The sequence below is a fragment of the Madurella fahalii genome, assembly GCF_045866475.1.
Source record: "Madurella fahalii IFM 68171 DNA, scaffold_5, whole genome shotgun sequence".
In the NCBI taxonomy this organism is placed as follows: Eukaryota; Fungi; Ascomycota; class Sordariomycetes; order Sordariales; genus Madurella; species Madurella fahalii.
The window spans coordinates 2,434,553-2,460,281 of record NW_027263975.1 but is presented as its reverse complement, the minus strand read 5'-3'; the positions used below and the strand labels follow the sequence as shown (position 1 = coordinate 2,460,281).

The following is a 25,729-nucleotide window of genomic DNA, read 5'->3' as shown; positions in this document are numbered from 1 at the left end:
CTGTGGGCATGACTGGAGGTCGGCCTCGTCTCCAAACCAGCGCAATGGCTACCTAATTGCTCCACACTTGTACATGATTCTGTCAATGCAGCAAGTGGTATCGTGACGACGGTATTGTCGATTTGTAAAACGGGGACACTACTACCGGCAGGGTCCCTGTTTGTCTCTGTGGGTTTTGCCCCAGGTGGGCTGAACGATGCCGCCTTCTAAACTGTTGACCAATTCCACAGCGGAGTGAAACCAGATTTCTCACACGACTAGGCCGTTATAAGAAAAGTACCTACATCCGTGCCCGCCAGGTGGCCATGCAGGGTACGGCGCAAGGTGTGTAAAGACGAGCCAGCAAAGCTTGCGTCCACAACATGTGCGTCGTGGAAAATGCATCATCAATCTGGGGTCTGTGGCGATTGGCAGTGGAAGCTCGGAACCGTACCCTTGTCTGAGTTATGGATCCGGGAGCTTGGACGGTGGGGCCCGCTTGGGCTTTCGAATCGCGAATCTAGTCTTCAGGAGCCGGCTAAGTTGGTCGCTGACCCACTGCCGTCAACAAAGGAAGGTGACCATCTTGAGTCTGGGCAAGTGCTCTTGGTATGCAGAATTGGGGCAGATGGTGGCGATTGAGCCTGTGATCGTCGAAAGTTATAACGGCGGCCACGCTGTTCAAGATCCGCCTGTGGGGACTCAAGGGGGAGCAACTTCCAGACGCTTCCATATGTATAGGACAGCACAGCACTTGTAGTGTACTGTGACTTCTGCTTCAGCTGACATGTCAGATCTGCGATGCTGCATGCGGCATGTGGCTTTGCAATTGTTGGAGGGAAAAGGGGCTGAATCTAGGCCCCATTGAAATTTGCATGCAGGGGAAATGTTATACACCCAATCTCCTTTCGGGGTTCCTTCATGCAATGCCAGTTCCAGCAAGAGCGGCGCAAGACTCGTCTCGGTAGCATTTGCCCAAAAGTCAAGGTAGCGGTTCCGTTTTTGACCTTGGTACTCGAACCGACGACATTGAGGCAATATCACGCTGCGCATACCACGGATGGAGAACGTGGAGGACGGCAACGAGGTGAGAACCTGTAAAATTCAATGTGTAAAGGACTGCTGGGCGTAGAAAGACAGATTGACATTCTTTTGACCCTTGTTGAGGATGTACAGCTGTATCGTAAGTTCGCCACAAAATGCACTGCAAACCGGAAGACTTGGGTGCAGAATAGCTCTGCGGTTTCTCGGTAATTTTCCGGTTCCTCTCTTATCCGAATGGATCGCTGCGGACGACGTTGATCTCCGGCCCGCCGCTAGCACGGTGACTAATCCGGCGGCCGGAAAGGCCGGTTTCGGGGCCAATGTTCTCCACGCAATCCGATAAAGGATAGGGAAGGTAATAACGGCATCCGGCTGTCGTCTCGTTTTCGACGCGGCACGCGGCAATTCTTCTCGATATTGGGACACATCCAGCGAGTGTACTACGGATTTTCTACCGAGCTTGGTCTGCAACGGCGCCCAAATCCCTTTATCTCGCCCCCACAAACTCCGAGTCTCGACGAGCCCAGGGATATTCTACCTAGGCGTCACCTGTCTGTTGAGAACTTGATGAGTTGTTTTGGAGATATTCCACCAATGTCCTCCGGGTTTGAAACCGGCCAGAACTCTCGCAGAACCTTTCATGAGCACAGTAGGAAAAACCAAAGTTGAAGGAAGCGAAGTCTTGGATAAGATACCACCAGTCATCAACTCCTGACGTTCCAAAAATGGTCGAGCTGGGCGCACCTCGTCAAGTCGCCCGGCCGGCCGTGATTGAAGGCAGGAGCATGGTGGTGCTCTACGGGACTGAGACAGGGAACGCCGAGGAGATCGCCGTAGAGTTGGGCCAGATGGCCGAGAGGTTGCGCTTCGAGACGACGGTGGATGAAATGGACAGTTTCAAACTGGTAGGTTTCTTCCCAACCGCCGGAACGGTTTCCGTAGTTTAACAGCACTGTGGGCAGGCCGATCTTTTACGCGTGTCGCTAGTGGTCTTTGTTACGTCAACAACGGGCCAGGGCGACATGCCAAAGAACACATGCAAGTTCTGGAAAAACCTCAGGCGCGAGAAACTCAGTAATACCAACTGTCTCGGGTCGCTGCGGTTCGCAATCTTTGGGCTGGGCGACAGCTCGTACATAAAGTAGGCGCCCCCCCAAGGGCTCGGACCAGTGGTCTGTGAGTAACTAGCGAACTTGGCTAATGCGTCCAGATTCAACTGGGCAGCTAGGAAGTTACGGGCGAGGCTCTTGCAGCTTGGGGCTTCCGAATTCTTCAAGGCCGGGGAAGCCGACGAGCGACACGACAACGGGTCGGCGACCTTCTTCCCCTCCCATCTTCCGAGATAAACTCTGACAACTCCCTCGCTTTGCTTAGTATCGACAGCATCTATCTTCCATGGCATGAAGAGCTCAAGGCGACACTGCTGGCCAACTATCCGCTCCCAGAGTCTGTCATCCCCATCCCAGACGACGTCCCGCTCCCACCAAAATACCCCCTCCGGCTACTATCACCCATGGACTTCGAGGCGCCGCTGTACCATGACGGCGCAGATTCGCCACTGGCGCCAGCCGAAGACGAGCGCAGATTCCTCGCCTTCAGAACCAAGTGTGCGGCTCGCTCTCATATCGACCATCCCACGCCCGCCGGCGAACAGGCTCGGGAGAACTGGGCCCGGCGGGACCCCAGGTTTCCCGCGATATCCGCCCGGCTAGACGCGTACTGGGAACGTGAGAATAATACGTCAGTCGACTCCTTGGATAAGGACAACATCCTCAGAGACCATCCGGAAAAGTATTCCCTCAAGCGATCGATTTCTCCAGCGCCGCATCTTCCGCCCCCCGACGCAATTCCGATTCCCAATACCTTCCACGCCAGGTTGATATCAAATACCAGAGTCACGCCCATTGACCATTGGCAAGATGTTCGCCATATGACCTTTTTCGTCAGTCAGTCGCTTCAGGAAATCTGTGCAACACTCGAGTCTTCCGGCAACTTGACGCTGACCATCTACCCGAAAAACTACCCGGAGGACGTGCAGGAACTGATCTCTCTTATGGACTGGGGCGCTGCGGCAGACACACCCATCCAGCTCGATGAGGCTCCTCGGGGGTTGTATTTCGAGAATGGCCGCACAACACTGCGCGATCTCTTGACGCACAATTTAGACATTACGGCGGTTCCCAAGCGCTACTTCATCAAGGCGTTGATATCATTTACCGATGACGAGAGGGAGAAAGAGAGGCTCCAAGAGCTCACCGCACCCGGCAACGAGCAGGAGTTCTACGACTACACCTGCCGGCCGCGCCGGACCACCCTCGAGCTGCTGCGTGATTTCCAGCGCGTAAAGATACCCGTCGAGATGGTCATCGGACTCTTTCCACTGATCCGAGGCCGCGATTTCAGCGTCTGCAACGGCGGAGAACGCGTTTTTGGGGATGTAGAAGGCATACTCACTATCGAAATTCTTGCCGCTCTGGTCGAGTACAAGACAATCATCCGCAAGCCCCGCCAGGGGCTCTGTTCCCGCTACATCAAGCACCTCATTCCTGGCAGCTACATGTACGTTGGCTTGAAACCCTCCTCGGGGCCTCGACTGGTTGAGAACCACATTGCGGCGGCTCGCCCCATGATCGCAGTCGCCACGGGCACCGGCATAGCCCCGATAAGGGGCATCATCCAGGAGCGCAACGGCTATGAAAGGCCCGGCGAAACGCTCCTCTTCTTCGGGTGCCGCAACAGGGCTGCCGATTTCCACTTTAGGCAAGAGTGGGAGCGGTGCCCAAATGTCAAGGTCTACCCCGCCTTCTCCCGGGACCGTGACGTCCGCGCCCCAGACCCCCTGACGACCGGCGCCGCCGTCAGCAAGGGCGCGGACATCCTAAGTCCGGTCGAGTACGACGCGGACAAGAACTACGTGCAGCACCTGATTCGAGAGCATGCGGCCGAGGTCGGCGCCTTCATGGTGCGCAACCCTATCGTGTGTGTCTGCGGCAGCGCCGGCCGCATGCCCATCTCGGTGCGCAACGCGTTCCTGGATGCGCTGGTTATCAGTGGCGTAGTGGGGAACAAAGAGGTGGCGGAGAAATGGTTCAACGATCCGGAGAATCTGACGCTCTGGCAGGAAACGTGGTAAAAAAAAAAAAAAAAAAAAAAAAAAAAGAGCAAGAGGAATGGGGAGGGAAGGGTTTACGTGCAACCGGAAAGAGGGAAGGACTTGGTGAGTGGGAGGCAACGAATGGTTTACGGTGGACTAGCCTTTGGGGGATCTTAGCAGCGTCACCGGCTTCCCATTTCTCCTTTTATGGCGTTATCTTCTGCTCTTGTCTGCCTGTCCACGACGTGATAGAAGGTTGAGTGCTTTCCGGTGTCCGGACCGTGGCCACGTAACCGCGGTTCAAGGCCACATACAGCGCATAATGTTGGAGTCTTGGATCTTAACATCTCCATTAGAAGTGTCAGGGGCTGCCGAACCATTGAGCAAAATGATACAAGCGTTATTACTGTTGACAAACGCAACATCTCAAGGATCCCACCGAGCGTTACAACTAATCGGCGCTTCAAATGACGATCTGGTACGGTGGGATGAGACGATGAGGTCAGTTTGCGTATGTTCTAGCTTTGTAGCGCTATTCGGTGACCTTGTGATCTCGCCTAGTTGAACCCCTATAAAATCCCAGTGTTATCATCATTCACGGCAGTCGCAGTGTACTGAATCAAAGCAATTTGGCCAACTTTGTATAATTTAGCCAAGGTAGATCTACATCCTCCAACAACGTAGGTTGGACACTCTGGGCTCAGTGAAGCCATTTTCCCTTCCTTCCAGTAAGCCTCTGCGATGAAAGCAGGGCGCGGGCGCACATGATGCCTCCCAGCACGGCCGGTCGTCCACCTGAAACCCCCATTCGCGGTCAGCACACACCGTCTGTCCAGACACCCTCGATCATGAAAACCCCTCCTGTTGCCTTCTTGCGCCACGGATAGTCCGGTCCGATCGACCCAACGCCAACCCTAATCCAAAACGCCGCGCTCCAATTCAATCCCACTTTATCCAGAAAATAGCGAAAGTAGAAGCAGTGGTATATCGACCCGAGATCTGAAGAATCCAATAAACGCCACGCAGCATCGATATATATACGATTTGGTAACACAAGACATAAGAAAGTATAGTCAAAAACGGTCCCGACGTTTGACGCGGTTGTGGTGGTTGACTTAGCTGCGAGGCCGTCAACTGCTATCCTGCTCCCAGCTATACCGCTTCTCAGCAACTTGCGGCACGTGTATGAGCTCCGAACCACCCTCGATGCGCTCCATGCTGCGGGGACTGCGGGGCATGCCGCTCCCCTCATCTCGCCCGTGCTGTTGCTCCTGCCTCATTAGGCTTCGATGTCGCGTCATCTCATCCGTCCTGAGTCGATTCTCTTCTTCCACAGTGAAGTTGCTCCCTAGCGTGTCGCTCGAGCCTTGGGTTTGGGAGCGGTAATGCCCCAGAGGTTCAGGAAGCGGCAATTCTGGGGGACAGGGATGAGACGGTCCCGCTTCCGCCGATTGGCTACCGGGGGCCAATATCCGCTGAATTGAAGCTTGATTCGGAAGCTGGACGTTCTCCGGCAAGGGTCCCAGACAAATTACTCGGGATGGGTCGATGGGCGTCCGCTGGAACGTCGGAGAAGGCAGCTGCATGGATCCCGTTGGAGAAGTAGGAGAAGGATTGTTCGAGTCGGAGCGGGTGACAGATGATGGAGCAAATGTTTGCCGGGAATGTATTGACTGAGGTGAGACTGGAGAGTAGCTGGAGCTGGGGTCGGACCCGGTCCGGGTACTGAGAGGGAAATGCGATGGAGGTGCGACTGTCATCGGTGATGGAAGGTCGAACATTCGGCTCGTCCATTCACCATGCGGGGACATGGGTGAAGGAAGCGAGTCAGGGAGTGAGTTGCTGTTGGCGTATGTTGGAGATGATACGGGCGACGGTTCCGAAGGCGGGCGGTAATGGGCAACGGGACTTATGTCTTGCGCCGATTTTTCTTGTCCGGCCGTTGGCGAGGTGGGCGCGGATGGGGTATAGGTCGGCACTGGCCCCTGGAGCTGTCTGTCCAGTTTCCGCCGGGTGATTTCGTACTGGCTTAACCCCTCGGTACTATCGACCCCGAAATCCGTGTCCTCATCTCCGACGTCGTGGCTGTCCAGCTCAACTGGTTCAGGCGGAGCCGGCATCTCAAAAACCTGGTGCTGGGCGTCGGCCCCGACCTCGACCGGCTGGGTGCTGTCTCCGTGTGTCTCCTGGACCGCCGGTTTTCTCGATCTTTTCCTCCTGATCATCATCGTAAACATTCGCTTGACGGGGCTCTTCGGTTCCTCGTCTTCAACGACTTGAGCTCCCTCCTTATTTTCCTCTTCCTGGCCGTCAGGCTTGTCCTGTTTTGCTCTCCGGCGGCGTCTGCAGCAGAACCACAATATTAAACCTAAAATGCTGCCGGTAAGAAACGCGCTGAGCACAATGCCGGCGGTTTGACCAGCATTCAGCCCATTACTAGAAGTATGCTCGCCCTCAAAGCGAGGATACGGGCTGTCCGGTGGCCTTGTGATTGCTTCTAGCGAGTAGTTGGTGGCCGCATTGTCAGGGAAAAGAGCCTGGTGAAGTGAGAAGGTGCCCCTGTCGTAGCTGGTGATGATGTACGCCTCCTGCATGAACACGCGCCCAATAATGTACTGGTTATTATTGACATCCCCGGTGGATCGCTTCAACGGAAAGTACGGGATGCTCGATTCCCCCCACTTGATAACGTCCTTGAAAGGATATCGTAGGAGCTGCGCAAAGGCCGCAGCTGGGACGGTGATGTTGACAACGCCAGGGATGTTGTAGGGATCTCCGAAGTTGTCGGCGTTATGGTAACTGGAAAGCGAGAAGGTAAATGAGAGCGACGTATCGACCTGGTACTTGAGGTACTGAGCTCCCTCTGAGAAAACATAGACGCCCAAGTCTTCCCTCCACGTCAGGTTCAGGGCGGCAGCGAAGCGATCGCACACCTCGGTGGGAAGCCACAGATACGGCGTCGACGAGTCAATAACGGCCGTGATAGAATCGTCCATGGCCACAAGCGTGCGGGTCGTCGATGTCCAGTTGCTCGTGGGTGCCTCATCTCTCGACGACACCTGTGCGAAGACCCCGCGTAGCCGGACGGTAGGCAGCCGCGTCACCGGGTCGAGTGAAAACGAGGTGTCATGGCGTGCAAACCTCATCGTATCGTAGCCCCCCAACGTCAACGATGCAATCGTGCCCCTGTTCTGACCGCCTTGGGATGCGTTAGCAGTGGAAGTCATCAGCGCGGGGGGGACAACGTCGAGGCAGCTTACTCGGGCGGTAGTAGGCTCCCGCTGTATATCCATAGCCATGGCTTGGAATGGTGCCGTACGTCTCGGCCAATTGAGAGATGAATGGATTGGTAAGGTTATTCCCAAACCTTCCCTGCGTCACGCCGACGCCGATATACCCCTGATAGTAGTTAGTGTCATTGATGGCCGCTACTAGCGCACCGTCGATAGCGCTTGAATGGCGCTCTATCGTGTTGACGAAAGCGAGCGTCTCGAGTCCGTAGTCGCCGTTACCCCCCATACCCGTGTGGTTTGCGCCTAGCTGCCAGCTCCCCAGCGATCGCCATGTTTCGGACGCTGCGATGTCGAAGACGCCGCCCCGAGCGTCGATACAGAGTTGGACTTTAACCCCCTGTCAACGATACGACCGCCGCTACGATAGACAGAATACTGACCTGGAGAGCAGCCACCGGTCGAGATGACCCATATCTCGGACAGGGCCGTGGCAACCGTCAAGTAGACTATCTGGGCGGGAGAGCCCACGTAGAAGGTGAAGCTAGACCAGGTACCGTCGATGCCGTACCTGCGGGCGCCGTCAGAAGACACAGCGTAAGACGGAGCACAAGGGATGCGGCACGTACCACTCGCCGGACGGTTGGATCCAGAGCGGACTCGGTGGTTCGGAGGCGGATGCAGCAATAAGTTGCGACACGGACGACAGCAGCAGGATGTCACAAACGACAGCGGCCCCAAGGTAGGGCAACCGCATTGTTGCAGCACCCTGGCCCTGATTCGCGGCGCTGGGACCGGGCGCTCGCGATCGATGGGGATGGGGTAGATAGGTTGTCACGAAAGGGGAGGAGGTCCTAGGACACTGGAGACTTCGTCTCGGCGTGCCATGAGCTGGACGATGTGTCAATGGGCAACCCGAGCAATTGGAACGCCGGAGTCGAGAGAAAGCAGTGAGGCGGGTAGGCAGCTGGGGCCAGGCAGTTCGATGGCCAGGTATTACTCTGTCACTCGTGCCGGCGAGCAAAGTCGCAGCAGCAATGGGCGTACAGAAAGGCGGGAAAGACGGGGAAGTGGAGGGAAGTGTGGGTGACCTACACGCGCGTGCTCGAGATGGGGGAGGGACGACGGCATGCGGGTGCGGCTTCCCGTGGGACGAGGAATGCAACGGCGGAAAATACCAGCCGGGAGACGCTCTACGGAACTTTTTCAGATGGAAGAGTTCTTGCCCTTCGCTTCCCTTCCTGGGGGTGGGTGCTCAAGCAGAAAAAGATCGGCGGGTGCAGCGAAGGACTGGACCGGGCTGCGGGATCAAGCAGGCCTGGGCTCGTCTCGGGTTCCCCAATCGACTTGGAACCGACACTCGCCCTGCAGGAATCGCGACACTTGAGAGAGGTTACTTACTATACCGGACACTGCGTAGACATAGAGCGCACAAATGACGGCTGGAAACGAACTCAGGCGGGAAGAACGGGAGTTTGGACAACAGGGAGCGAACGACGCAAGAACGCTAAGTTCGCTGCTGGGATAAGCACCTTCCTTTCGGTGAGGCGGGAGATGGCAGGTGCTCCACCGGCCCGCGGAATCACTGGGGAAAGCAACCCCCCCGCCTTCTCCAAACGCAAGGGAGGCGAGCAAGAGCCCAGGGGCTAGGGTCCAAGACTTTTTGTACAGTACACTACTGGCTAAAACGCCCGCCCAGGGAAACGGAAAGCCACTCGTCTCGATTGAGAAATGCTTGGTCCTACCCCTCTCGTCTCCCTCGTCCATTCCAGACGGCCGAGGGGATAAAGGGAAAAGGAGAAAAAAAAAAAAATAAAAGAAGAGAATTATAAAAAAAAAAAAAAAAAAAAAAAAGGACTAGAATGCACGCCTCTTCGCCTCTATACATCATGCCGCCCCTTCCCGGCACTTTCGTATGCGGAAGCCGTCTGCTAATTAATTGCCTGGCAAAATGGACGAGCTACGGATCGTGACAGCATCAACGCGCATCGATCTTGCACACCGCACACTCAGCACGTGGTGTTAACGCGGCAAGCTCCGGTGGCTGAAAGATTCCCGACACTAGGCTTTTGCGGCGTGAGAACTTAACTCGAATCGAGACTGGTGGGAGTCGGGGGTGGACGAAATGTCCGATTAGAGTTGGGCGTAGTGTATTAGGCGTGTTGGGGACAACGGCAGGGCTCGTCTGATATGCGCGTCACTTTCATTCTTCTGCGCCTCCGCCCTGCCTCTAGGAACCCCAACCGAAAGCCAGGCCGCCGCCAGCAAGAACCGCGCACCAGCCCCAATGAGCCATCAACGATCCGGTGGGGGCTTGGCAAACTCGTGTTCGCACATTCCGCGCATCATGGCTTGAGGATTCGACGGGCATCGTCAATTTTTATGATTCCCTCGAGGTGCGTCTTGGGGGAAATCAATGTTTGCCCAGTGCCGCCGATCTTGGCCAAAATGAGATGCCCCATGCCCGGCGAGAAAGCGGCACAACTCATGGCAAGCCTCGACAGCGGTCATTACGAAGGGAACCTCGCTTGGGAGTCTGTAGCAGCATCTGCCGCCTGCTTGGGACCGCAAGTGCCGGGGAGACGGTCTCGGTGGCCAAGCCGGGAGGGGAAAGTTCTTGGCCTCCAAAACTCCGTAACCGCGCTGTCAAAGTTGGCCGCCAGACTCACCGGGGGCGAACTTGCCCACACACACCTTCCCCCCAGGAACGGGCCATCACTCGTCTTTAAAGGAGTAACCAAAGTGGCCAATATTCGCCGCTTCACTGACATGATGATCGGGTTGTAGAGAAGCGCTACCGGGGCCATCGCATCATTTCATCGGCCAGAGATAGCAGTGGCATGCTGGCCAAAAAAAGGTTCCCCGATGGCTATGTCGTTATATTGACCAAATATCGACACCAGCGAAGCGCTTCACTCTCAGGCACATCACCCTCCGGCGGGGGACATTAGCGAAGAGGTTTGACCTGAAGAGGTATGAGGGATGCATCGGACACGGCAGAGGTAATATATTTCACCACTGAGAGGGTGAGACCACTCTGGCTAAATTCAATGCCACCTATTTTGCCGACACACCCAATCAAGCCCTCGCCTTCCCCAGCGCTTTGCTGTCCATCCGCACAGGGCCGGAACCACATGATGGGCTTGGTAAATTACCTGGCCCTGTCATCTGTTCCCAGCCGTCGCCAAACGGTAGCCCGGTACACGACCATGTTTCTCGGCACTCGCGAAACGCAGCATGGCACTTTCTCCCGTACGCAAGTCCGTGGTCGAGACGGTGCAACACACCCGACTGCACCGGCCTCCGGCTTTCGCGGTTCTGGGACACGATATACCCGCTGCTCGCTCCGTCGAGCCTAGAGGTTGGTATCCAACCTATCCCATCGCCGACGGGAGGCGCGTCATCTCTACTTGGCGCTCGCTCTCAAACGGGAAGGCGTTGCGTGTTTTGTCCATGACACCGCGTGCGACGGCGAGGAGACGTTTATGCAGGCGTCCCCAGTCCCCTGCCAAGCAACTCGCCTGCTTTGCACTCCTCTGTTTTACAGTAATCGGTGTCGGGCTCGACATTCAGTACTCTGATCTGGGACTTGAACCAGCTGGTCTCCCCCCCCCCCCCCGCTCCTCTTCTCGCTTGCCCGTGTCCCCTCATTGGCCACAGTGCCTGCTATGCAGCCGAAGCGAACCAACGAGAGTGTGGGCGAAGCATGGAATGGAAGCATTCTTGGACTCGAGTGTTACCATGGGTCTCTTGCCTGGGCAAGAAAGCAAACCCTCCGCGTTCCAACACAGTCAGCAAAACATTCTCTCAGAGTTCCTGCGTCTCGGGGAATAGCAGAAATAAAACAGCAGCATGTACCGGTATCAGGGGTGCCAATTGTGCTGTCGGGATGGCCAAAGCATCGGCACGATTGTCTATCTCATAATATCAGTCAGTCCGAAACAGCTGAGACCTTGTCAAGCCCTCCGCCGAGTCCAGGCCCGCGCCACCAGATATCGAGATGCACAACTCCCGATTTACCTATCGGCTCGCCGGCAACCCCCTTGCTTTCTGCTCCGAAACGACACCAATTGCCGTGGGCCATGGCGGCCCACTAGGCAAGTTGGCAACTTTGTCGATCGGTTGTGGCACTCGGGCATAAAACATGTTGGAATTACGATACTAGCTTATAGTTTACCAATCGGTCTGCCAGGCGCAGTTGATGCAGAGTTTGAAGGAGGTCTGTACCACTAAATCGATCGACTGCTGCAGTGCTGCTTTGGGCGTCCCGGTCGAATGAAGGGTAGACGGCCCGAGAGGCTGCAGACTCATCCATGGATCGCCTTTCACGCTACGGCGGCTGAACAGACATGGCCTCGCGGCCTCGCGGCCTCGCCATGAGCTGAGGATCAATGCAGACGGTGCCAAGGCGCAGACAGTGGTTAACGGAATGCTCTGCTCCTTTTCAGAATGGTCTCTCGGCAGTCTTGAGGCTGCGACCTTCGATTCAGCGTTCCGTTACACTGATGAAATGCGACAGGGCTTTAGACGAGTCGCCGACCTAGTGTAGCGCAATGTTGCGCGCATCGCTCCGCCTGATCCCCTGGTCAACGTTTCGACATTCCCCGCCTTTCCTTATTTCGGTGCCGTTTCCTCACCAAGGATCGGGATTTTCCTTAAAGAGACTCGACTGGTGCGGGAAGCTTGGAAGCTAAGCAACAACGTGAAGCCTGGATCGCATCGAGGGCAACAGGGCCAAGGTCCAAGAGACGGGCCCCAGTGTTTCCCGCGTTCCCCGTGTTGGAGCATGCCTGGGACAATCACCCGGCCAATCGTGGATTCTGGCCCGTTCCCCCTCCCCCCTCCCCAAGTCCCGTCCCTTCGGAGAGGGCTGGGTTGGGCAAGGGGGGACCCTTGTCATTAACAGATCCTCATCCTCTTCCGGACCTCCCTTGCTTGCTCGTCGGAGCTTGGCAAGCACTTGGCCCCCGGATCGCCCCAGTTTGCGCGCTGGCCTCGTGGGCCGGCACCCTCCACAGTAAATGAAATCGTCCCACAGCAGCTATTAGGCTTAAACCAAGCGTGCAAATTGCCCTGTAAAGGCTCCCCAGTCTCGCCTGTGGAGCGCTGGAGAGAAGATTTACGCAGTAATTATTCTGATGCGCGATTAGTGCTACCTCGAAACCTCGCTGTTCGTCCTGTTGTCTCGGAGCTTTGACGGGAACCCGCTCAATTCCCGGAACCCTTGCTACCTGTCGTGCCGATAGGCTTAGGCTTAGGCTTTGGCTTTTTCATTTCTCTTCCGTCTCTCCCGCATTCTCCCCAACATGATGCCAACCTTGGGCGCGATGCTGAGGCCATCCTTGTGATCTCATCTCGGGCTTCCAGCTCAGATGCTTGGACGAGGCAGAAAAGGCCTGTATCAGGACCTTCTGTCTGCCATTGAGGCGCAGCGTAAGCAACACAACGCGTTGCCCCGAGCCAGGACAGCATGGTCGGAGGCAGACAAGTGCTGCTCTCTTTCGCAGTGCTCTCCAGTCTCGGTCTCGACACAGTCCTCGGAGGTGAGTATCGACGGGAACACGCGAAAGCACCGCTTGGCGCTAACTGCTAGCAATAGGTCGGCTTAGACGTCAAGATGGAGTCATTAGTTCACTTCAGACTAGGCCGGGGACCAGTAGTAACAGCACGACAAGTGAAACGAGTCAAGCGGACGCCGTCGTGTCCCTCCCGGAGCCGACAGCAACGGTGACAACTGCGGCCACTCCCATCTCGGAGGCTTCGACTGGAGGCAGTTCGCGAACAGAAGGGACTTCACCGGGCCTTGGGCCTGCGGCCGTCAGCTCAGGCATCGTGCGACCCACCTCGACTGGAGAGGATTATGTCTATCCGGGCGTGTTCGGCTCCGGTGGGTCGTTGACGACCGATTCGAACGCACCTACCCGGACTGCGGTGCCGACGAAGATCTCGGTAACGCCCAACCCGGGTACGGAGAAAGGGCCGCCCCCGGTAGAGACAACAGAGGTCAGGCCACCACCCTCCCGGCCGCTCCCCCGACCACCACCGGCGATACCAAGGCCCGATGGTACCACCGCGTTGGCGACGACCGCTTCGGCGGAACAGACAGGGTCGGGCGGCGATCTTCCCGGTGGAGGGCCCCCTAGACCAACTACCACCGAGATCATCGGGAGCAAGACGGAAACTGTGGATCTGGGTGATGACCTCTCGTCTAGTGGACGCGGCCCCTTGACCCAGTCGACCTTCATGACCTTCTCACGCCCCGCAACCGAAGCATGGACGTACGGTCCCTCGGGCACTATCAGCTACTGTCAGGCTTCAGATTTAACCGTGCCGCCCACAAGTTGGTCGATTGTTTACACAAGCACAATCACTTGGTACGGCAACCCAGAAGACTACACGCCGGCATATCCGACGATTTCGATCCCCGAGCCTACCTCGTCTTGTGTTGTGCCCCCAGATTTGCCGAGAATGACCATTTCGGTCTGCACCTCGACGGGGACGGGTAGCAAGTATGTGACGTGCGAAGTGAAAACCACAACAGAAAGCTGGGGCTTCGGCGCAGAGACCACCACCCTCAATCCCGTTGTCTTCATCACCACGGACAAGAACCCCGCCGTGGTATACTCGACCATCCGTACACCAGACTACGGCATCTCGCGGCCGGCCACGACACGGGATCACCACGTCAAGCCTACGCAAGCCGGCGGCGTCTCGCCGCCCGCCTACGATTCTCAGAACCCGGCCCAGGGCATGTCTAGTCCCGGTCACCAGCCTGTCACGACCCCTGTGACTCCCATCACAATCGAGGTGCAGCCCTCTGCCGTAGTCATCGACGGCAACACGATTAGCGACAACCCCACCGCGAAGACCCAAGTCGTCGTCGTCTCTAGCCAAACCTTCACCATTAACCCAACCCAGATAATCGGCGCCGGCACCACCATCGACCGGCCATCCGCGACGGGGGGCGGCGTCTTTGTCCCGACCCCAACAAGCACCAACCTAGCCGGCCTGCCCGTGGTGATATCATCCTCGATTGCCATCGTCGCTGGCTCCACTTTCACCCTCTCCCCGACCGCCACCATCGCCACCATCTCCGGCCGGACCTTCACCATCGGCCCTTCTACCATCGCCGTCGCCTCCCAAACCATGTCCTTGCCCACCCATCCCTCCCCGACCGAGGTAGTCGTCGCCGGCGGCGAAGTCATCACGGCCATCGGCCCGTCTACCGTCGTCATCCGCGGCACCACGCTCACCTACCAGACCTCGCTCTCCACGACCAGTTTCATCACGATAGACGACGACGTCATCACCTTCGGCCCCGGCGGGGGGGTCACGGCCCACGGCACGCTCACGCTCGGCGGGCCCGGGGCCGAGGCCGGGGAAACCGAGTTCGCCGTGGTCGGCGGCGCGACCATCACCAAGATCGGCGCGTCGGTCGTGGTGATCAAGGAGGTGACGTACACGATCGGCCCCGGCGCGGAGGCCACCACCACGGTGGTGGGCGGCGAGACGGTCGCCGTCGGCCCCGACGGCGTGGTCGTCGGCAGCACCATGAGCATAACCTACCCCTTTGGCCCGACCATGGTCATCACGCCTACTCCCGGGCAAGGGCTTGGGGGTGCCGCGGCCAGCGCTACTGGTGGCGGCGGCGGCGACGGTGACGGGGATGATGGCGAGGAGGATGGTGCTGGGGGCCTGACGCCCCCCGCGAGGGAGTGGGTGCTTGGGTTGGTGGTTGCTGTCGGAGTTGGGGCGTTGGCATTTTGAGTTGTTCTTGCTCCCTTTATTTCCCTCTCACCTTTTTGCACCCGATGTCTTCTCGGCTGCTTTTTGGTTACGAAGACTCTCCGATGACGGCGCAAAGGAGTTAATCGTGTTTGTTGTCATTTCTCTTCCTTCAGGGTTTGTGTGTGTGTGTGTGTGCGAACGAAACAAAAGCGCCAGTCTGGGTTTGGTATTCCTTTTCATACTGTGAGCAATTGGGCCTTGACTTTGGTTACGCGGGCCGCGATTGACGGCCGGCTCCGTGGTATACGACGTGGATGGAACCGGGGGGGGGGGGGGGTGAAAGGATCACAGATAGGATGTATGTAGCCCGATTGGTGTGTATTTGGTACGATACCCGGAGAACTGGGCGAGTATATAGCTGCTGCCCAGGAAGATGAGGAGGTAGGGGAATTAAGGGATTTACATTTTATTTTGCCTTGCTGACTCTTTCGTCGAGGATTGGAAATGTGCCGACGAGCGAGCGTGTATAAGCAACAGATAGCATATAAAACGCTACTAAGATTACCATCTGCCCTACTTGCTCTCCGTGACCCCTCGTGGGAGTGAAGGGTCCCTTTTACTGTTAAGTTTGTCTCGTGCTATTCCCACTTGCCCCGTCCAGCCGTCGAGGAAAAGGGCAACCGGTGGGCGGTATCTGGATTGTACCCGTCTTACCTAGTTCATCCGCAATATGGGTTGGTTCTTAGATCCACACTCGATTGGTTTATTCACTTTCCCTGGTGACTCATGTACTGGGAAGACATCACTCGAGTACCAAGTATTACGATCACCGGGCTCTAGCTTGTGTTTGATGTTAAGCACGAACAGAACTGGAAACTGAGGCGGTTACTCTCTGTTGGGCTCTATAGCCCCTGAAGTAGCAGGGCACACCATTTACGAGGCTCTATGGTCATACAAACTATCTCAAATGAGTAGTGCTCCATGATAAGGGGAGGGGATGTGGTAATACGTATTAGGGAGCGTTGAATGTATCGCCGGTAGTGAGAAGTCATTCCCCGATATAAACCTAATTCAATTTCGCTCGTGTTGAACGACCGACTACCCTGCTCAGCTCAAAGTCGCAGACATGAACATGTTGCTAGCTAGCGACTTGCGTAATCCCGGACTGTTGGAAAGGCACTTCGATGCAACAGCACAGCAAACAATTACCCCCATCGGTATTATGGGGGATGAAGAAGAGAACCCAATCCATCGACCCCCTCTTGCCAACTCCGCTTCAACTTCTGTCAGAGCCACGGTTCCCTCGCGCCCGCTTTTCCCTTCCCCTTCCCATTTCCCTCCAACAGCGGATACTCATCCTCCTCACTTACGCTCCAAGAAGAAGCACTAGCCTGCCGCGACACCCTCCTCTGCCTGGCTTCCTCCTCCTTCAAGCTCAACCGCAGAGCAAGCGCCAAATCGTCATCAACATCCACTCCCATATCGGCAGGCAGTTCAACACTATCCGCCTCGTACCCGGCCCCACAATCAAGAGCAACATGCGCAGGCGTGCCAACGCTAGCGCTTTCCGGCGGCGACCTAGACGGCGACCTCCCTTTCCCCTTCCTCTTCCCCTCCTTGCTTCTGGTCCTAAACTGGAACTTATACTCGCCCGAGCTAATGCCCTTAGGTGATTCTCCGGTATCATTGACCCCCTCCATCAGCGACAGCCGAATGGCCCGCTGGATTTGCGCCTCATAATCATCATCGGTCCCCTCCTCAACAAGGGGTGGAAGCGCCGAAGCGCTCGGGCCGGCAGCGGCGTTTTCCGCAACGCTCAGCTCAGGCGTGATCGTATCGAGGCTACTCGTCGACGACGCGGCGTCGGCACTGGAGCCGGTGTCGCTGGCGCTCAGACGGCGCTGCTCGTCTAGGAGGAACGACTCCTCGGATATCATCTGTGCGTACTGAATCGCTTCCTCCTCGGTCAGCTCCCCGAGCCCAACACCAAACCGCTTGCGGAGGCGGTTGATCTCGCGGGAGCGGTGCTCCTGCTCGTGGCGGAGCTCTGCTTCCTCGGCCGCAATGTAGCTCGACACGGCGCCGCCGTGCCTCCGGCTGGCCAAGCGGCCGTGAATGTCCGAGTGGCGGAGACGGCGTTTTCGGCCCGGGGCCTGGTTCGTAGAGCTATACGTCCAGAAACGGAGAAACGTGCCAAAGGCTAGGATACCGCGAAGCACTGCCGGGTCCGGATCCAGGAAGATGGCACGAACAGCAAAGTAGCTTGCATGCTGTAATGCGGGATTAGCATTGAGGATATGGCGCGGGATGCGGCCGGATGACTTGGCGTTGAGGGTCCGGATGGGCTCCAAAGATGATGCCAGAGGGTCCCAAGCCTGTACAAGGCTGTCGCTGCCCCCGTGGACAAGGTATAACGCAGACACTGCGAGGCTGGTGATCTCGGGCGATTCGGTCTGGATGACCCTCACGGGGTTCACCACCGGAGAAGCAGTGTCACGCATGTTCCACACAACGATAGAACCAGCGCTGGTGCCAACGGCCAGGAAGCGCGCGCGGCGTCCAGGGATTTCACCCGTGGCATTTTTGGACGTGGGGGTGCTGGGAAGGCTGGCTAATGTCACCGGCGACCCGGAATGCAGAGGATCCTCAAAGGCCGCCATCACAGCAAACGTGGACATATCCACAGCGCTTGCGGTGATGCCGGTGTTGGGGTTGTGCTTGAACAGATACTCGCTGCAACGCCATTCTTCGCTATCCACTTTCGTTGGCATGGATCCAAGCTGCGGAGTGCTCAGTCCGGAGGTGAGTGACGTCTCTCTGATCCCATCCATCCCGGCTTGAACGGCCGCTTCAGATACTACTGTCGCCGCTTTCCCCCCGAAGATGGATCTGCCGCTGGCGGCGGGTTGGGCAACCGGAGTCAAGGCCCCTGATCGCTTGGGTGTTTCTGTGGAGATGCCGCCTTTGACAAATCTGCGAACGGAGGCCCGCTCCCCGTCCTGGTGTCCGTGCGTGATAACGAAGATGGCCTCTCCAGCGCCATTCTCGTCGCCAGCGGCGAAATCAACCTCGAGTTTGCGTAGCATGTCCCAACCCTGGCACGCCTTCCTAAAGTGGGCAGGCGCAAGACGAAAGAACGCCTCGATCTCCCTAGCCTCGGCGACGATTTGCTCCCTGCTCAAACCCATCGAGTCGGCTGAGGACCTGGGAGAATATGTGCCGCAGACCGCATTCTTATCGAATTCATCAGGCTGTGCCGTTCGCCGGGTCGACTCGATTAGCTCCCAGTACGCAGCTCGGCCAGCATGCCAAGCATCCCTGACCGCGTTCTCTGCTTTGCCCTTGAGAAGGGCGGGAGTCGGCACCTCGGTCAGGTAATAGACTTCTCCCAAGGCATTCAACGCAACGGCCCAGACCCGTCTAAGAGCTTTCCGACGCTGACAATACTGATCATCCACTTTGATGTCAATAATAGGCACACCAGGACTGAGGACCCATCGAGCGGTCATATCCCCATCGCCGTATCGGGGACCAGTGGATTCATGTCCTAGGGCATAGCTCGTCACAACACCGAGTGTGGACCCGGTCATGATCCCAACCATGGATTGTGTCATGGTTGCGACATTGGAAGACTTGGCGATCCATACCGAGCTGATCGCTTCTGTCAGTTCCGGAATCTTGGGAACTTCCAGAATCGTGTTCGTCGAGGGGTTGCCGTGTCCAAGGTAGCGCCCACGCAGCTGCCCAGTGGCCTTGAAATACACACGGCCACCAGGAAAGCCTTCGCCGCCAACTAGACCATAGGGCTGGCTTACGTCCATGACGTTTGGAAGAGCTGCCGGGCCCTCGCCAATACCCCAGAAATCAAGGTTCGGAAACACGTCGTCCAACTGTTGAAACGAGAAAGGGTCGTCCAGACCCCATTTCTCGATCCTTCCCGTAGTGGGATCACTGACTGTTGCCACGCCGAGATCAGTGGCACCGTGGATGACCCTTGGGCCCTTTTTGCCGCCGGAGAAATCCGCATGTACGTTGGTGATCATCCATGGAAGCTTCGAGTTGTAGGTCAGTACAGCATTGGCCTTCTTGCCAGACTGGCTGGAACGTGTAGACGCGCCAATACTGCCCGGCTTTCCGCGTACCACGCTCCGCAATAGGCGCGCTCGAAGTAGGTATTCACTGCGCCATGACGCCAGAGACGTCAGGCGCGTGAAGTAGCGGACTTCGGACCGTATAACATCAGGAGACTCGGCCTCTCTACCCTGCTGGCCGGACTTCTTTGGGGCGGCCAGGGCGTCGTGCCCGGCAAAGTAGCGTAAAAAAGCGGCCCGCCATGCATACGGGGTGGTGACGAGGGCATAGAAGCGCTTCGAGACTAGGGCTACGGCACTGTGCGAGTCGGGATGCAGGTGGGACAGGATTTGGGTCAGGATCTCTGCAGTGTTTCATGTCAGCGGCCGCTTCTGCAGCACCGAACGGTACCCGCGGTCAGAGCACGAACCGTTCGGGAAGTCGGTTAGCTGAACCCCGTCGGAGCGCGAGCCGTTGATGACCTTGAAACCCAGAGCCGGGCGGGGATTCGGGCAAGGCAAGGCGTGGATGGCTGCATTCTCGTAGTCTGCGATGCGCTGCCCAGCGGCGACGAGTCGGTTGCCCGCAGCGGGCTTGTCCTCAGCGACGTTCAATCGGCCAGGCTGTTGGTCGAGCCGGCCGACGTCCAGGGCGCAGGGAGAGCGCAGCGCATCCGAAGACGTGCTTCGGGCACGCAGCGGGGAGCGAGCGCCTGGGAAGCTTGACCGAGAGCGAGAGGGGCCATATTGACTGGAGTTGGGCTGGGAAAGGGGAGCGTTGCTTGTCTGAAATTCGCGGTTTGGAGTCTCGATCAGCCCTGATTGCATAAAGTTTCCTACGTGAACCGGACGGAGGGGTTGCTCGGCTGTGCAGATCGGTTTGCACAGTCGACGGTGGTCAGAGGAAAAGAAATATCGTCGTGGGTTCGCTGGAGCGGCTCTGCAATTTCGGTGTGCTGCTACTGCTGCTGCGACTGCTGCTGCGTTGCAAATGTGAGCCTCGAGTGACGTGTTCGGGGAAGCAGGAAATTTTCGCGTTCGTGTTCAACCAGGAAGATTCCAGATTGGGGGCCAGAAGTGTTTGCCCTCTTCTGGTTCCCCAGGAACGTGCGAATAGTGCAGCGGTGCATATGATGTACCGGGAAGCTCAGTGACTCCTCGCTAAACTCTAGTGCCTAGTCAGCCGCATTCTCCTGGACCTGGTTGGTTAAAATACAGTATATTTCTCCGTCTAACCATTGTTACACACTGTGAACACAAACTCCCTAGGTACACGCGAGAAAGCAGAGGTTTCCGACCCAAAGCCTGACCTGCCCCTCATCGGGTGGTTTGCGATTGGAAGGTTGTGGGCTCGGTGGCCCGGGCTGCAATCTCGGAAGCCTCCCGAGAACATCGACGGTAAACCATCACTATCTTTTAATATTTGAGCTTTGCACTATGTTTACAACCATCGATCCTACACGAGACTGTCCCAAGACCTCATGAGAATGGCTTTAATTACTTGATCGTGTTATTTTACGGACCCAGACGTACGGAAATATTCGACCAATCTCGCTCAACGAGTGTCTCACAGCACGAAATCGTGCCAGAGGTACCACCGGAGACCATCTCCGCTGCCATCCATGTGCCGCCAGACAAGAGCTGCTTAGGCAACGATGCTTGGGGGAGAATACCCGCCCATGAAATCCCTGGGCCTTGAGAAAAGGATCGTGTATTATTACTATAATAATATCATTATTTCCAAAGAAGACTATTGTCTCAAACCCAAGTCGGTTTCAACGTGGATGGGTCCCTCGGATGACGAGCCGAACAGGGTTGAAAAAAAAAAAATCCAGTTCCCGCGCTATCTCCGACATTCCCATTCACACCCCCCCCCCCCCCCCCCCCGGGGGCGGGAAGGCCTTGAAGTTCTCTCCCTCCGGGATTAGTTCCTGAAATGGCCCGCGCTTGCCACCGGAAAGTGAGGAGGGAGCGGCGCGGTCCGGACAACGTCCTAAATGCCGTGTCAGGTTGCGCCACAGCCAGCAAATGCCGTGAACCTGGGCCGTTACCTCTTCGATGGGACGAGATAGGATTGCCGTCAGCTGGCTTATGTTCTCGGATGTCAGGCTGGTGGGGCCAGACCCAGGGAGGACGACCGCGGATCCATCTTCAATCCCCGAAACTCATGCAGCGGCAAGGTCATTTTTGAGGGAGCCCCAGCAACAGAACATCTAAATTGTGGTGTTTGTGGACTGTGAGCACTCAGGTGAGTCTGGATGACCCCTACAATGCCGCCCCACGGGAATATCCAAACTTGCCGTTCTCAAAGTCAGGGTTGCCTGGGAGATTTTACACGTGTAAATACGAACCCCAGCCGTTGCTGTGCCTGCCTCACAATGGACAGGCGGAAGCATCCATCCTTCAACTGAGGGAGCGCACCGCAGCCCGCGGAATAACGGCCGCTTCCTACTGGCGTACCACCTGCTCGATCCGGGCCCCGGACCGGGGGCGGGTAGAGCCGACCGGCCACCCCCCGCAAGATGGAAACCATCTACGGCATCGCCAGCGCGTTGCCCATGGCATAGCATAGCATTTTATCCTGCCAAGGTGAATCTGGGGTCACCAGTTGTATCCTGTGGATACTCGTTCTAAAGAGGCAAAGACTTTCTTGCGGCCGATAGGCCAACGCACCAAAAGCGTTAGTCCCATTTTGACTCGAAAGCGCCCGAGGGTTCGCTAAGAAATGCACACAGGGGCCGGGGAAGCAACAACCGACATGGTGCATTTTCTCAAAGAGCCCAATTGGTGTGGGTTACATCACTTGCCTGCTGCGGAACATTGAACCCCAACAGGTCACCGAAAAATGAAACAGTTTGAGGAGAGTGCTCCCTTGTGTGTAAAAACGGCAGTCCACCAAACCTGCAATTAACGGCCCGTTTGGAAAAGAAGCACCGTCGGATGATGCGCGGCTCGAGATCGCCGCCTGGTTCGGCAAAGTGGGACCTCTCAACCCGGATCCGTGTTCCGGCTTGATCGTGGCGTGTTAAACATTACACTACTAACTTACGGGCTTGACGTTTGCCCTTACCCAGGGTAAGCTCACACAGTAAAAACGAGCTGTTCAAACGGCCCTGCGCCAGTACACGGGACGAAAGGTGCAACAGAGCTCCTGCTTTTGCTATTGGCGTTGTGGCTCTAGCCGAGTGCGATTGAGAGCTGCAGTAGAGCTGCAGCGCCTGGTGAAGTTACAGTTGGTTTGCAGCAGTTGGTGGGGCACGGTGATAGCATTCGGCGACCGCGCCAGTAGTGGCGGTAGTGAACGCCGCATGCAGACCGACCAACAGTTAGGCGCCGTATGGACCTGAATCAGTGCCCTGTCAACGACATGAGCTGAATGATGGCTGGAGAAGATAAGGTCTGATGATGCGTTGCCCCTGTGATGGCGACGCCTTTCACAGCCGATCCCAGGGCGTTGGGATGGAACACGCTTGGTGCAGTGTCATGTAATGAAGAGAGTGCAGGGTTCCGGCTAGCACAGGGGATGACGTGGTGGCCAAAATGGCACCATGTGGTGCAAGGCACCCCGATGCCAAAGGCGCACTGGTGTTGAGCGACCGGAATCTGTAAGCCAGAACGCAGCGGAGAGAAACAGGCTGAAAGGGCTGCTGGACCCGACAGTTTGGGACCGAGAGCAGATAACAGGGCTTGCAGGATAGTTCAAAAAGTGATGACGGCCGCCGGTCGGGATCAAAGCGCAACGAGATGATTATTGTAGGCGAGTCACAAGAATGCAACGCTCGGGAGGTTCCCAAGTCCCCGGCCCCACTTCACTTTGCCTTTGCCAGGGTGCAAGTACCCAGCCAGACGGTGCCAACAAAGCGGGGACACCTGGCAGGCGGACCAGCCCGTCTAGCCAATTGGGCCTGTCCGTTTGTTTGGATGAACAGCATCGGACACTGAGCACCAGCGAGCCGCAGCCTCTGACCTGTCTTTAACAGAGCCTCGTATCATCGACCGACTGCGGCATTGACAACAACCTTCGTCGTGAAACGAATTGGCCCGATTAGAGCTTAAGCAATCGGGTCCTAACCGGAGGGACATTGCTGACGTCGCTGATGGTTTTTCGTCCAGCGTTAACGTTACTTGAATCCCGTACAATACCAAACCAAGACACCTTGGACAGCAAGGATTGACGCGGCGGGGCGATTGCGAAGTCGGCCGGCTCCCACCCAGGCCACCATGGTCCGTTTTCACATAGTGGCGGCCGGGAAATGCCGGCCTCTACACGACATAGGACCCGGCCTGTCTGGGGTTCTTGCCTGGCCCGTTCTTGCCGCTATATTAATGCGGGCACATGTGGAAGGTGTCTGTCGGTCGTTGCAGAGGTTGACGTGTCAGCCTGGCTGGCGACTGGAAGCGGGGCAGTAAAATCGCGCAAATTCGGGCCTCGGAGGAGAGGCACCGGATTGGCCCCAGGGCTTTATCCGGCAATCCGGGACACTCACTCTACAGGACCAATAACATGGCGTCTGCTCGTCCTGCGTAATAGCATTGGGGAGATGATGGCGAGATGATGGCGAGTCGTATCTGCTGAATAAACAAGCGGTTTTTGTGTAATAGGCGCTGACTTGCTGACCATCATTTTTGGTGAAAAATACGGGACTGCTTGAATGAGACCAATAACCTGGGAGGCAACGTGATGGGGCTCTTGGACCGGAGACCCCGAGTCGCCATACCAAATCAGAGCATGTACTCGATTAGGCTGGTGATTGCGCGCACCTTGGCCCGGGTGCTCTGGGAGCTGCAGGACCCAACGCATCTCGACGACCCGAGTACCTAATCGAAATTGCAGTTGCCTCCCGGTTGGTACGAAGTGGTCGCCGACTGCATTGTTCTGCTTCCGTCTCTCACAAACCAACAGCAGAGTTGCACTGTGTGCATGTGTTCCCGTGAAATGGGAAGCTAAGGTACCCAAGGTGTGTCCGGCTGCCCGCCCGATCAGCGCCCGCATTCCGGCAGATTGATCGGGCCACGGCGCCGAGAAAGCGTCGGGAATGAAGCTCGATGGATGCTGGCCGGTCTCCGACACAGTCGTCCATCAGCCGGAACCAGTGAGATAAACATTTTCTTTTTTTTGCGCGACTAGGCGCTATTCGCAGACCCGCTGCTTCCCAAAGAAGGCTACGCGCGGTCCTGTGCAACCGACCCGCACAAGGAAAAAGATGTGTTCACGGTGCTGATGGAAGACCTGTGGGGCAATTCCCTGTCGATGGACAGCTTCCCAATTGTTGTGACTGGTCTAACAACGTGGAAAGCCCCACACAAAAATTCTGGGAAGCCGGGCGATTTTCCCATTCCGAAGCGACCAGGGGTCTGCCCCGCAGTTCACAGCATCCCAAGGGAGAGGCAAGCAAAGTGACTGGTTCGCTCCGACTGCTCTTGTGAACGGTGGAGTCGGCAGCCCATCTCGCGCACGCACGCCCCAAGCACCTGGAATGGGGACTTTTGGGACGGGGATGAGAGGGGTCCACCGTTTTGGGGGGGTGTGGCATTTCTGCAGCAAAGACTGTATCACACTGTATTGCTCCGTGGAGAAAACGAGCATGGGTTGGAGGTACTTTTACATATTGGAAATGCGTGCACTGTACCTGATTAACCGATACGTTACAGTTGGCATGTAATTCACGTACCGCCTCTTGGTGTTGTGATTTGTCCCAACTCCGTTCCTCCACCCAGCGTTCCCGTCCTTCCCGCCGCACTGGGACCAGCCAGTGGCAAATGTCGAGGGACGGGAATTCAAGCTCTCTCGGTTCTTCCCTGCTTAGGGTTACGCCTGCACACCCGGCTTTCGCTCCCTGGCCAGCGTCTCGCCCGCAACCTGTTATGCTTTAAATCAGGCGCTGGGCTCGGCGGCATTGGGTTTGTCGCAGGCGCTATTGATAAGCGGTGGCACGTCTGCTGGTCTCTTCCCATGTGGGCTGCTTGAATGGTGCTTGTCCCAGTTCCGCAATTGGCGTGGACCATGCCTGTCCTGTCGACACTACTGCTAGCGTGCTGCATCCTGCCTCGTCCCCATCCGGTGCTGTTCGAGTGAGACTATCCTTGCTAGCCTCTCGTACCAGGCCTGATCCGTGCCTTCTCCGCCCTCTTCTCCTCTCCCTTCCCACACCAGCTGCCTCATCCTCTCTCGTTTCCAAGAGAGGGAGCAGTGGCACCCCTTGCTGCCACCGACCGACTGCGAGGGAGAAACGACACATCGAATCAACAGCATCACGACAGGGCAGCTCGTCCCCTGGTCTGGGCTTCGTGTGCAATTTTTTTTTTTTTTTTGGCCCACGCGCACACGGCAACCGATAATCAGTTTGCCTAGAGCAGGAACCTCTGGGATTTTGCTTGCAGCGGCAGTGACTGCGCGCCCGGGCCCGCCGCAAACAGCTTCCGAATCGCCTTCGTCGATTCAATTGCCAACCAGGACGTTTGGAAAAGCTTTCGGTCGAGTCTCGGCCGTCGAGTTTGTGTAGGGACTTTGCTTGTACCGACCGGCCTTAATTGGCGCCGACATCGATTCTTTGCCGCTTCTGCGCATATCAACCCTTCTCCCG

The 25,729-nt window shown here is 56.9% G+C and overlaps 4 protein-coding genes across 4 annotated transcripts; 2 read left to right on the top strand and 2 right to left on the bottom strand.

The window, feature by feature from the left end:
* Positions 1-1,748: 1,748 nt before the first annotated feature.
* On the top strand, positions 1,749-4,156 carry TAH18 (NAPDH-dependent diflavin reductase; the record flags this gene model as incomplete). Its single annotated transcript, XM_071064720.1, has 4 exons — positions 1,749-1,928; positions 1,986-2,164; positions 2,234-2,332; positions 2,398-4,156. 4 exons carry the CDS (start codon positions 1,749-1,751, stop codon positions 4,154-4,156), a joined length of 2,217 nt encoding a protein of 738 aa, XP_070920821.1.
* A 1,091-nt stretch (positions 4,157-5,247) lies between these two features.
* Positions 5,248-8,104, bottom strand: MFIFM68171_09300 (Aspartic peptidase domain-containing protein; the record flags this gene model as incomplete). The annotated part of the gene is made up of 4 exons (XM_071064719.1): positions 5,248-7,316; positions 7,378-7,737; positions 7,791-7,918; positions 7,977-8,104. 4 exons carry the CDS (start codon positions 8,102-8,104, stop codon positions 5,248-5,250), a joined length of 2,685 nt encoding a protein of 894 aa, XP_070920820.1.
* Positions 8,105-12,817: 4,713 nt separating this feature from the next.
* On the top strand, positions 12,818-15,114 carry MFIFM68171_09299 (uncharacterized protein; the record flags this gene model as incomplete). The annotated part of the gene is made up of 2 exons (XM_071064718.1): positions 12,818-12,890; positions 12,947-15,114. 2 exons carry the CDS (start codon positions 12,818-12,820, stop codon positions 15,112-15,114), a joined length of 2,241 nt encoding a protein of 746 aa, XP_070920819.1.
* A 1,247-nt stretch (positions 15,115-16,361) lies between these two features.
* MFIFM68171_09298 (F-box and WD domain-containing protein) lies at positions 16,362-19,973 on the bottom strand (the record flags this gene model as incomplete). The annotated part of the gene is made up of 2 exons (XM_071064717.1): positions 16,362-19,510; positions 19,577-19,973. The coding sequence occupies 2 exons, from the start codon at positions 19,971-19,973 to the stop codon at positions 16,362-16,364; spliced, it is 3,546 nt and encodes a 1,181-aa protein (XP_070920818.1).
* Between the last annotated feature and the right edge of the window lie 5,756 nt (positions 19,974-25,729).